General features: G+C 41.7%; 1 protein-coding gene across 2 annotated transcripts; it reads right to left on the minus strand.

The window, feature by feature from the left end:
- Nucleotides 1-9,586: 9,586 nt before the first annotated feature.
- LOC311033293 (large ribosomal subunit protein eL19) lies at nt 9,587-11,442 on the minus strand. Of its 2 annotated transcripts, none has more exons than XM_084040609.1 (6): nt 11,382-11,442; nt 10,551-10,648; nt 10,343-10,465; nt 10,088-10,208; nt 9,895-10,005; nt 9,587-9,781 (listed from the first exon to the last, which is right to left on the minus strand). In XM_084040609.1, the coding sequence occupies exons 1-6, from the start codon at nt 11,384-11,386 to the stop codon at nt 9,655-9,657; spliced, it is 585 nt and encodes a 194-aa protein (XP_083896735.1). In that variant the 5' UTR covers nt 11,387-11,442; the 3' UTR covers nt 9,587-9,654. The 2 variants fall into 2 exon arrangements, with proteins under 2 accessions (XP_083896735.1, XP_083896734.1); XM_084040608.1 differs by having other exon boundaries at nt 10,551-10,657; nt 11,382-11,415.
- Nucleotides 11,443-11,865: the final 423 nt, after the last annotated feature.

Here is an 11,865-nt window from a genome sequence, read left to right on the forward strand (position 1 = left end):
TTTTCTCACCCTTCCACTTTTTCACTAAAATTTTCCACTAAAATTCAGTCATTTAAAGCTGCATCTGCATTTTCACCTCATATTCGGTGTCACACCAAAATTCATAAACTAGAGTTTAAACGGAGAATGGCTCCCTTCATGGCCACAGAAATACACAGAGATCTCATGTGTGACTTGACAGTGCCGAGCCTGAGAGGACTTCTTGTTCTTAATGACCATAAATAATGTGATTAACTCCCAATAAAATTAATTGGCAACGGAGGAGCTGCTGGCAGGCCATCGACTAAGCTGGCAAAGAGAGAGAGAGTGTGTGTGCGTGTGTGTGTTGTGCGTCCCTGCTGTGGTGTGAGGAACATTTCTCAAATCATGACCCAGTTCTCATATCAAATTGGATCAAATGTGATTTTCGTCTCTGTAGAGAGAGACACAGAAATGTGTGCAACTGGCAGTACATCAAGCTACTCTTACATTTCATGAAATTGCTGACTTTGGTGCTGGAGATGGCACGCTCTCCGCACTCTCTCTATCTCTTATGACAATGAGCACAGGAGAGTGAAATCTTTCTCAAATTCTCTTTTTTTTTTCCCCCGTGGCTCAAACGCCAGCGAATCGATGAGCGGAGAAAGTGAGGCTGAGCGTCTGTCTCTCCCTGAGCAAATTATTTTCACTCTTCTTTCACGCCACATCCGTCAACATCACGAGGAAGCGCTGAAGTGTTTAGTTTGAGGGCAACGAATCCTGAACAGAGTATCAAAGAGGCTGGTCCGGCATCACGCCCCATCCAGAAGATGACATAAAATGGCTCATAAATGTGCCATTTGTTACAGTTTTGTCTCCTGTTTCTATAAACTCCACACTCAGTTCTTTGTATGTTTTAAAACTGGGCAGCAGCTGCTTCACAGACCTGCAATGGGGATGAAGATCGCAGCACAAGGGCGTGAACAAGGAGCAGGAATATAGCAACAATGCAAATTCAAAAGGCAAAAATCTGTGCCCAAAATAGCACTTAGATTATAAAGGGAGGCAGAAGGATGAGGAAAGCACTGTCAAGAGGGAAATAAAGCTTTCTGGTGCTTGGCAGAGCGCAAAGAAAAAAAAAAAAAAAAACACCTTACAGACCCCGGCATCAAACACACGCAAATAAAAATAATCTCCTCTCCCTCACTGCCTCTTACTGTCTGCTTAAGTCAGCGTACGCAAGAGGATGTTACACACAAATCCAGACAAGGCTTGAAAGACGCAGTTTATGTAATGTATTGTAATGTGGAATCTTAATAAATGCACTTCTGTCAGCTGGTTGGTTGAAGAGATTTATTATATGAATACATGCAGGGTTGATAGAGCCAGGCTCTGATGGTGTCACTCCCCAAACACATGCACACTCATTAGAGCCGTGGTTGGGGAGAAACAGTCATGAACGTCCTCTTAAAGGAACAGTGTGAAGGATTTTGGGGGACATATTGTTGGAAATGAAATATAATAATGATGATTTCTTTCTACAAATGAGAATTGTTGTGTTTTCGTAAGCTCAGAATGGGCCTTTCACATCTGGAGCAGCTCCTCTTTACGAAGTGGGTGTTTCTACGGTAGCCCAGAACAGACAAACCAAACATAGGTTCTAGTAGACGCCGTGGTTCTTCTACAAGCTTTGCACACTGCTCGTTTCAGTTGGTTACACAACCTCACCACTAGGTGCCACAAAATCCTTCACACTGCAGCTTTTATGATGAATACGTCCCAATGTAATACTAGCTTTTGTAAAGGCGGCAGCTGCAGAAGTAATCAAATAAAATAAAATGTGATTTTGAGCAGAATGGGAGTCACAATCTGCCTCTCTGTCAGTCCGTCCCTCCAGCCATATTTCCCCATTCATCACCATTTTCTCCCTGCCCTTGGACTTTTTTGTTTGTTTGCCTGCCTACATGTATCTGTGCCGGCTGAAATAAAAGGAATAGAACTATGACGCATTGTTCAGCTTTAGTTGTTCTGGGTTGTTCCCCTAGTTTTAAGCTTTTTGCTTAAAAAAAAAAACACTCTGAACTTTTAAAAAAAGGTATTTAATTAAACTAACTGATAGTTGCAAGTCAACTGTGAAACTTTATTTCATCAGACGACTTGGATGACTCACAGACTCTCAACATTTCATGCACCAGCTGCAGCCTTTGACAACCACACCTGAATTCTGGCGTTATTTCTCCTCCTCCTCCTCCCCATCTTATGTTGTCACCATCCTCAGGTTCCAGCCGTGTTTACATTCTTCCAGACCGCCGGCCAACTGGACCATTAAAAATGAAGGAGGTACACGGAGATGGCATGTTTAATGCATGGTCTCATCTCCTGCCTCCTGAGGCTTTCCTGCGCTTTCTCAGGACGCTGCTTGCACAAACACTCCCTGTGACAGGGATGAGCATCACATGGCTAGAGTCCAGAGGTAAAAGACTGTACGCTGAGTTCCAGGAGTCTGAAATGTGAAAAGTCAGCGCATAGCCTCTGAGTTGATATTAGAGGTTGAGCAGGAGGGGAGAAATTTTGCCCCGGAGACACATAAAAGCTGAAGGCATGCTACGCTGGGAGGGGCAGATTTGAGGAATCGCATTTGCTGCTTTGCTTCATAGAATAAGGCCCAGGGCGATTTATCGTTTATTCTCACACAAAATAACAAGAGATCAAAAGTTTTATTTATGAGGATGGATTAGCTTCAAACCGTCGTCCCCTGAACAGTTTGCGAAAAATCATCTTTCCATCATAAAAAAACATTCTTTTAGATAAAACATTCATGAGCAGAACGCCACTGTAAAGATCGTTGAAGAGCTCTGCACGATGTAACAATGTTAAAGGAAGTTCTTTATTCGGCTCAAATAAAGGTAATAATGGGGTAAAATAATGCATAAATATCTGAAAATCCTATTGAAAGCCTAATTTACCGTTACCCTTAAGGAATAACATCGTGACATGAATTAGCTCTTTAGCCAACATCCTTGGCTATATTTGAGATACGGAAATCACTCTAATTTAGGATGTGACCCTTTAAATCATTAGCTTGAGGAATTTGCTGCTTTGTCATCCTACAAGGTTAATCTTTGAAGTTGTTTTCCACCAGTGCAGGGATTAACGCTATTTTGATTTGATTGCCCCGAGCAACCACAACAACAAGCACCTCTTTTATTCTCACAAGTACAAAAACACCAGCTAAGAGCATTTATCTCGCAAATTGGAGCATCCAATCAATGGGCACGTAACCTTGAGCTGACCCTCTCCAGCTGGTCAAAGTAGCGTTTTAGGTACATCTTCAACACAATCATGGGGGGAATGTTAGTCGCTGTTGTTGAATTTATATTTTAGAGTTGAAGTACCATCGACATAGAGTGCAATTATGCCCCGCCAAGGGGGAAAAGCAATTCATTGCCCTCCATTGACTTTGTATTGTGTGAACAGAATAATGCCTAAAAGCTGCAGCGTGGAGTTTTGAATAAACTGCCGAACCAAAAAGCATTTTTGTCCAAATGACAGTGTTAGGCTAATTTAATTGCTGGAAGTTACACTAAAGCATTTTCACAGCATGCAAATTGTATGTGGAATGTGGTGGATACATAAGTGCTTTCCTTCTGGCTTTTATTGCTTGCATTCTCTTTAAGTTCATGTTTTTTTATATAATTGCTTTTTGGTTAGATGTCTAAAATTTGGAAGATTTGGAAGTTTCATTTTACAGCATGAAACCTGTCAGTAACTATCCCACTTTTGCAGCTTTTATGTATCTTGAAAAAGGGGGATGAACGCTCCTGCTTGGAACGGAACCGCCCCCCTCAGGTGCAATCACTTCCACTTAATGAGCTATATATGCTACCTTCCTCCCCTTTGTTCTCCCTTTCTTTGACCCTCAGAAATGACATGTGCATCCTCATTTACTTCTTTAACGCTTTTACTTTATTTGCTTTGATTTATTGTCAGTGAGGGAATTCTCTCTCTGGCAACCAATAAACTGAGGAAATCAGCTTTGCATGAATGTGATCTCTCCTTCTGTGCTCATATCCGTTAAAGTCGAGTCCAATGCGTTCCTCTCCTTCAGTAAGGAAGTTGGCCTGTATGCCAGATGGCTGATTCGTTTGGGTATTGCAGATGTTTCTCAGAATTAAGGCCACGGCGCCTCATGAAAACGTAACGCTAAGTTCCAGTCTTGCAGATCAAGCCCACCTCCACACCTGCTCTTAGTGCTTTTATCCCGATCCAGGCGGTTTAGAAGTTAGTTTGCTTTGGTGTTAATGCTTGTCAATGACTGCAGGACCTCCGGTGATTTATCTCCACATTAAGATGCTACTTTGCATTAGTAACGCCGCCTAAAGACAGTTTAGATCTCCCTAATCATTATGTAAACACACTCTCGTCACTGAGTGTCGCGGTTTCCTAGTAACTTACTGCTTTAGTTGCACATTTAATCCGTCTGGCACACCGGCCTGTGACGTAAATGTGTTGTAATGTCCGTTTAATCATTTCAGTGACGTCTTTATGTCGACGATGCTGGAAGTAGAGAGTAAATGGTTTTAAGGTTAGTTAACCAAGAAGTTGTAATGCTGTGGTTTTGTAGCCAAAATGTGTTCCGTCTTTGTTATCCATTTGACTAAAAAGCTATAAGTGGATTATGAAATACGTGATTAAAAGCTGCTTTAACTTCAAATCGCCTGAATTTCCAGAGTTGAATGCTACATGCTACATGTTTAGCCTTTAGCAGTAGGTACTAGCTTGTTTTTTTATATAAATTATAGTATTAATATATTCATATAACAAATTGAAGTACTAACTTATTGTTAGCTATAGTTATAGTATATCCAGCATCCAGCAGCAAAAGTGAACTGCAGTACATTCATTTGTTAACATAGATGTTTGACCTGCAAGGAGCAGTTGGGAATAAGTACAGAGGTGACGTTCATCTCTAGGAAGGTGAGCTGTGTCCGTTTCACCAGCTTTACAGCTTTTGTGTTTTTAGGCATTATCTTTCAGATTCTTGTGAGAATCCAGCTGCAGCATTACGGAGGAAACTGAGATCTTTCTCAACAGAAGATCTTTGCTCTCGGATTCTTTCCTTGGCAGTGTTTCCTCTCAGGCGTACATGATGGCAGAGTGCGCTGCCACGGGGTCCTCTTACAATCCAACGTGCTCTTAAAGTCTTGAAAGCGAACTTCAAAATCCATTAAGTAGCTAAGAAAAGGACTAGAAATCCACCAGACAGGTTTTTCTTTGCACTCTCCCCGCGGCTCGCACGGTGCATTTGTGGATCTGAAGATATAAATGTTTCAGCTACTCTGCATCAGCTCTTTCTCTGCCTGTGTAAGCTAGACACGCTGTGCATTCCAGCACTCAATTGTCTTTTTTACAAAGCCTCCATTTTAGTCATATTCCCACAAATTGTCCTGGTATGAAGAGGTTAGGCCAAACGAATCTGTTCAATTCGAAGTGTGACGCGGACTTTTGGGGTTTTCTGCCTTCAAGGCGCAGGGATTAGAGGATAATTGGGGCTGTTCTGTTTTTGCTTCAGATGATTTGCTCGCTATCAGCTGCTCCAGTCAACAGCTCTGTTGTGACGAAGAGATGAGGGGAAAAAAGCAAGAATATTCAGCATACTGACGACTCAGCAAGACAGGGAATGAGTTGGTGATACGTCTCGCCTCGCTTGGTGTGTTTTTTACAAAGAAAAGTGCACGAGAGAGGGAGTAAGAGGAGGAGGGGAAGATGAAGACAGTGTGAAATGCTTTTCTGTTACCTCGGTTGTGATATTGATATGGAACACGGCGATGAAACTGTCTCGGCTGCATAAAGTGGAATCACAAAATGTGACTAGATTAACAGCTTAAAGGACACATCCACCTCCAGGCTTAATTACTTTTTGGACTTTCCATATATTTAGAATTAAAAAAAAAAAAAAAAATCAAAAATGTTGTTTTGCCCTTAAATTCCGGGCTGCTTTGTAATCAGATGTGGCTTTAGCTTGGCTAGCTTCATGGCTTCATTTGCTAGCACCTGAAGACACGATGCATTTTTGTCTCCCGTCGCTGTTTTAAATAAAACTAAACTTGATATAACTGTCGTCATGTATTCTCAATTTGGCTAGTTTGGGCTCAGCGTCTGTTGGCGATGTGGACTGACTCAAATATTTCTCCACAGTCGGCAGCTAGCTAGTTGGCTAATTAGCCTCTGCCAAGCAAAGCAGCAGCGGGTGTGAAGTGTGATAGACAAATTGATGGTGTCACAATCATATCGGTTTCTATTGGCCCAAAGTTAACGTGGGTGGGAGTAATGGACACAATATGCTTGTTTTAGTGGTGCAAATGGTCCCCATCTCTAGATATGCATTATTTAATGATAGGCTACAGCACGATTTTTAATTTATAGCTAATTATTTCCTGGACCCCACTTTGAGAAACTTTGCCGTACACAACAGATTTCCTTCACGATGATATTGCTTCTTTTTTTTAACCCTTGACCTTTCTGCCACACCACCATGATGATGCACAGTATGTTGCCTTCCTCTTGAACTTCGTCTCCACCGAGTCAGCTCTTCTTCAACCCCCACTCGCATCCCGTTTCCTCCGGAGCCTCGTTTCTTCTTGTTTCTTGTTTCTGATTGTTGTTTTCTAGCATACAGTGTATGTACATGTCGCTGTGAAGACATAGAGTAAAATGTTAGGAGTGAAGTGTTGGTCATTGCATTTTTTCGCTGACTGCATTAAATTTCACACACGTCTTCCTCGAAGTGAGAAAATGAATCATCATCTGACCGTGCAGCAGAAAACGGAATGATTTAGCATGTTAATCAGTTATCAGTCATTTGATATTAAATGACACATTTAGTTTAGGCCTCTGCTGCCGTCGCTGCATCGATTCATTTGGCTTGGCTAAGCTCTGTTTGCACTTCCCGTAAGCTGCGGTGCGTTACTAAATCATGACTGACAACTGTATTTGTACCAGTTAACAGTCTTTTTGGAGAGAAATAAAAATGTTAAACGAGGCCGCTTAGCAGAGACAGAAGGGAGGGCAACTAATACACCTTGCAAAAAAAAATATGTTCCTTAAATGTGGCCTTGGTTACCTGATGTGTAACCGTGCAGGAATTCAGAATATTTTGCCCCTTGAGCTTAACACTTATGTATTTAAGAATGTCTGTATAAAATCAGGGATTGCAGAGCTGCTTGTCGAATGGTCCAATTTGCAGCGTTAATGGAGGATGGCAATGAGGTTGAGGAAAATGTGTTGTGACCAGAGCGCTGCCCCTTTTAAACTGATCTGAAAGCAGCCCTAGCACACTTGAGATATGTGGTGATTTTCCTCGAGATGTCTTGTATTTATGGGCAGTGTCTGGATACGAGGCCTGGTTTTAAGACGTCGGAGGCGAGGCGTCTATCTGGACATAAGATCTGACAGCACCGTCTCTCCAACAGATCCGCGATCTGAATCGTTGAACTCCATTAATCCCTCTTTCAATCATCCCTTGGAAGAGAGATAATTAAAACTTTGCAAATCCTTCCCATGGTTTTTATTATATCTGCTCATGAATGAACCAAAGGCAATTAGGTAATAGAGAAGAGAAGAGACACGGGGAAGTAAAAATAGGAGTGTGAGAGACAACAGTCAGATGTGGTTGATGTCATTTTATAGGCAGGTTATGATTACAGCTGGATCCAATGCAGATTGACATTTATCAGTCCATCCTCCAGGACCCCCAAAGGTCTCTTGATACCCGAGATGGCCAACAGGTCATTATCAACCAGAGATGCAGCCAAACCCTCGATGCAAAGGTGGTCATCGGGGTCAAGCTTTTAGATGTTAGCCGTTTTTTCCATTTAAAAATAATCGCCCTTTAAGTGCTTTTCCTCTCCTCCAGTTGTTCCTCCTGAACTCGTGAGCGTTCTCCGTTTGTTTGTGCCCGGGTGGAAGGCCAACTGTAATAAAGAGCGCCGCTTCGTTTCATTTCATATTCCTCTCCTTATCTAATCCCATTAAGGCTCACGCTTCAGGAAATAGGAGTGCCTCCTGGTAATGAAGAAATACATTAACAGAGCGACAAAATGGCCTTGCTGCACAAAGCCCGTTTTGTCTTTCAGCAGCTCCCTATGACTTCTCTCTGGAAAAGTTCTGCGTTTATTTTTAAATTGGTGGATTTCTGTCCGTCTCTGAGCGTTTTAGTAAAAGTATGGTTAAGCTACGGTGTGTCAGAATGAAATCAGAATGCCAAGGTAAGCAGATGCATTATGCTGTGTAAGCCTTCATCACAGCTCCTCAAGGCCTTTTAAGCATGAGGGTTCTTCACTGCCAGCTTGGGTGTCCTATTGTTTATGCATGATGGTCCTATGAGAACCCAGACTTGGAACAAGAAAAAACATCTGCCGGTGAAGGGGAAGTGAGCTCTCTGGTGTGTGTTGTGAGAGAAATTTAAGAAATTTGAGTTCTTAGACCAAAAGCCTAAAAATGTCATGCGAATATTGTACTTTTACATCCTGAATACAGTGTCATTAGTATAGGTGTCGATAGCAAAAGGTATTTTACATTCAAGTTATAAAAAACCACACACACAAGATCTGAATCCACCTGAGATTCTTTCTTACAACCAGACACACAGTATGTCAGCTACATCTGTAGACACTTCAATCACACCTTCTCCAGGGAGCATGCAAGAAGTGAAAATGACTTGATGACTAGAATGTCAGTAGCTGAGACTTAATGTGGCTGTTGGTGGTTGTTGTCAGCTGGATTGCAGCCAATGTTTGTATGAAGGTGTGATATAGGTGTCTGTGCCTTTCGTGTTGCTTCCCTTCAGGAAAAGCAAAGCCCAAATAATAATTTCTGAATAAATTGCTGTCAGACAAGGAGTTGATTGTCCACCCTGAAAAGTCTAAGCTTGTTGTGTTCTAAACCTGAGTTTTTGCACGAATGTCAACTTTAATCAACACAAGCAGAATTCAAAAGATGACCACATGATCGCTCAGTTATAAATTGATAGTCAGGGCTGAAATGCATCACTTATGCACACATTAAACCTGACAAACACACTGGCAGAGCGACCCTTTTTTTAAAAAGAAAAACAGGACAATTCCTGTTAGACACACACAATTGTGTAACACGTCACACTCAATCAGCTGGATGAATATCCAAGATTCAGTCTGCTGGTGTGGGTAGTGAACGAAAACGTAATTAAATGCTGCTCATGAAACCGATAATTAACCCAGACGTTTCAAGACACTAGTAAATCTGCCATTTAGTTTGAAACATATTGATGACTGAAGTTGGCTGTTGAGTCTCTGCTGCCACCTGCTGGATTGTTGAGAACATTAACACAAGAACGCAGTCTTTTCTTAGCCATGTGAACATGATTAGAAATAGATCCCACCAATAGATGGCCATTTTCTTTTTAAGTAGGTGGGCTCTCCCATCTCATTTCTCTCAGTCTTAAACATTCTGGCAAAATGTTTTATAACAAAAAGAATGTCTTACAAAAGTTACTGCTTTGAGGTGAGATCCCGGTTCCTGCACTACACCTTGTATCCCCTCATATTATGTCCATTTTTATATCAAGGCAGAATAATAAAATCACCAAACATTGACTCTTGTATCCAAATTTATTAGCAAGAAAAATGGGAATCGGACAAGAAAAACATCAATCTAGATTCACTTCTTTGCAGTTTCCTCCTCCTTTGACAAGTTCTTGATCATCTCTTCCTTCTTGGCCAGGAGACGCTCTTCCCTGCGTTTGCGGGCCTCCTTCGTCTTTGAGCGGCGAGCCTCAGCCTGGTCACTGTGTGGGTAAAGAGGTGGAGATGGGTTGTTAGGAAAGGCAGGCAAATCATTATCAGGATATATGCATTATCAAACAAAACAAAGTGACCACCACAATGAAAAAGAACTTACGACAGAAGCTTCTTGCGAGCCTTATCTGCCTTCAGCTTGTGGATGTGCTCCATCAGGATGCGTTTGTTTTTGAAAACGTTACCCTTGGCCCTCAGATACAGGCTGTGGTACCTGGGAGGAAACGGAAACTAGGATTAGGATTGAAACTACACCGTCTTATTCACCAGCAATGAGCGCTGAAATTCACACTTACATGTGCCTGTCGATTTTCTTGGACTCCCTGTAGCGACGGAGAAGACGACGCAGGATTCTCATCCTTCGCATCCAGGATAACTTCTCTGGCATACGAGCATTGGCTGTACCCTTTCTCTTACCTGGACAGGAGAAAAAGTTATTAGCATTGTCCACTGAAAAGCAACTAGAAGGCTGTATATTAAATTATACCAGCACACGATTCAATGTAGAATCTTTGAAACCAAATGAGGGAAAGGAAAGGAACACTACCCACCATAACCCATGTGACGTCCCTTGCGGCGTGCCAATGTGTTCTTGCGGCAGCGAGCACGGGAATGAACCGTCACAGGCTTCCTGATGATCAGTCCATCCTTCACCAGTTTTCGGATCTGCTGGCCTGTGGTACAAACACAATGCAATAAAGACGCTGGCCCCTCCACACCACACAAATCTATAGAGCACATTAATGCAAAAAAACTCACGAGAATTGGCGTTGGCAATCTCATTGGTCTCATTGGGGTCCAGCCACACCTTCTTCTTGCCACAGCGCAGGACACTGGACGCCAAGCGTTTCTGGAGCCTGAGAATGCTGCCATGTTAGTTTTATGCAGGACAGGAGATGCATACAGAGCTAAGGGACTTTAAGACCTTTTAGCATTTTAGCTGTAAAAGGGGAGTGTGTTGTACAGAAAGTAAAGTAGTTAAGTATTTTTTGACTTTGCACAAAATTGTCAGTATTTAGGTCTATGCTATAGCTTAATACTTCGTTACTGCTAACAAACGTTAAGGGCAGGTGAGCTTCTTTAATTGCCAATTCTCAATATAGATAACACACTAAAAGCACATACAAAAAAAAAAAAAGAACAAACAAGATACAGGTATTCTCATAATTCCCATTTCAAGGTATAACGTACTGCTACTGTAAACCGTCGTGTAGACGCCTATACCAATGTATTATATCTCTTTATTTAATTTGGCCGACATTATTGATCAGCTCCTCCTGCTTACTATGACATAGATGCTAAAAAACTGCGTAATGGCCAGCTGATTCGCCGCTATGGGCCTTTGTGTGGTGTTTCACGAACATGTTGTGACGTCTCGTTTAACGTTGGTTTAGCTAGCTAGCTCGTTAGCTAGCTCGCCGACGTAACTTAGGCCTCAGACTGCGCGCATTCTAGTAGAAACAAACGACGTTACTCAAAGTCGAACAGACTTCCAGCTATTCATTTTGTCTTAAACAACAAATTAGAACACCCGATAAAATGTTTGCTTGGAAGGAAACAGCATATTTAAATGACAAATGTTGAGCTCACCTCATGGCTGCCGCTAGCTTGGTAGAAAACGAAGGAAATAGGACGTCTCAGTCCGTACCATTTTACATATTCTCGCGGGTTATGCCACTGTGGCAGTTGTCAGAAAATCGTAAATATAACTACAAATTTGGTCATGATGGTAGTTATTTAAATCACATTTAAAAGGGTGTATTCCGTGTTATATTTATAATTTAATATGCTTAAAAGTGACACGAATTATATTTATTGACCTACCCCTCCATTATCTTACAGTGGTACGATCCAATAAAATGTATTGCAAATATCCGACCGCTAGAGGCCGCCCTACATCCATGTTTTCAAGAACTGTAATCGGAGATAGTTCAGAACTTCAGAATCTCTAAAACGTTGTTTTTGTGTCAATGCAAGTTGCGGTATATGGATATGTGTTGTTGATTTGATTGCGAAATTAGATTTGTTGTAACAAAACCGGAAAATAAATTTAAAAAAAAGAAAGAAAAAAGGT

Source organism: Eutrigla gurnardus, assembly GCF_963514095.1.
Source record: "Eutrigla gurnardus genome assembly, chromosome: 22".
NCBI classification, from domain to species: domain Eukaryota; kingdom Metazoa; phylum Chordata; class Actinopteri; order Perciformes; family Triglidae; genus Eutrigla; species Eutrigla gurnardus.

Bases quoted from the DNA above. Each gene is read 5' to 3' on its own strand.
- LOC311033293 (XM_084040608.1), bottom strand. The intron at 10,466-10,550 runs GTGAGTTTTTTT...TTTGTACCACAG, and splicing joins GATTGCCAACGCCAATTCTC to GCCAGCAGATCCGAAAACTG. The intron at 10,209-10,342 runs GTGGGTAGTGTT...TCTCCTGTCCAG, and splicing joins GGGACGTCACATGGGTTATG to GTAAGAGAAAGGGTACAGCC.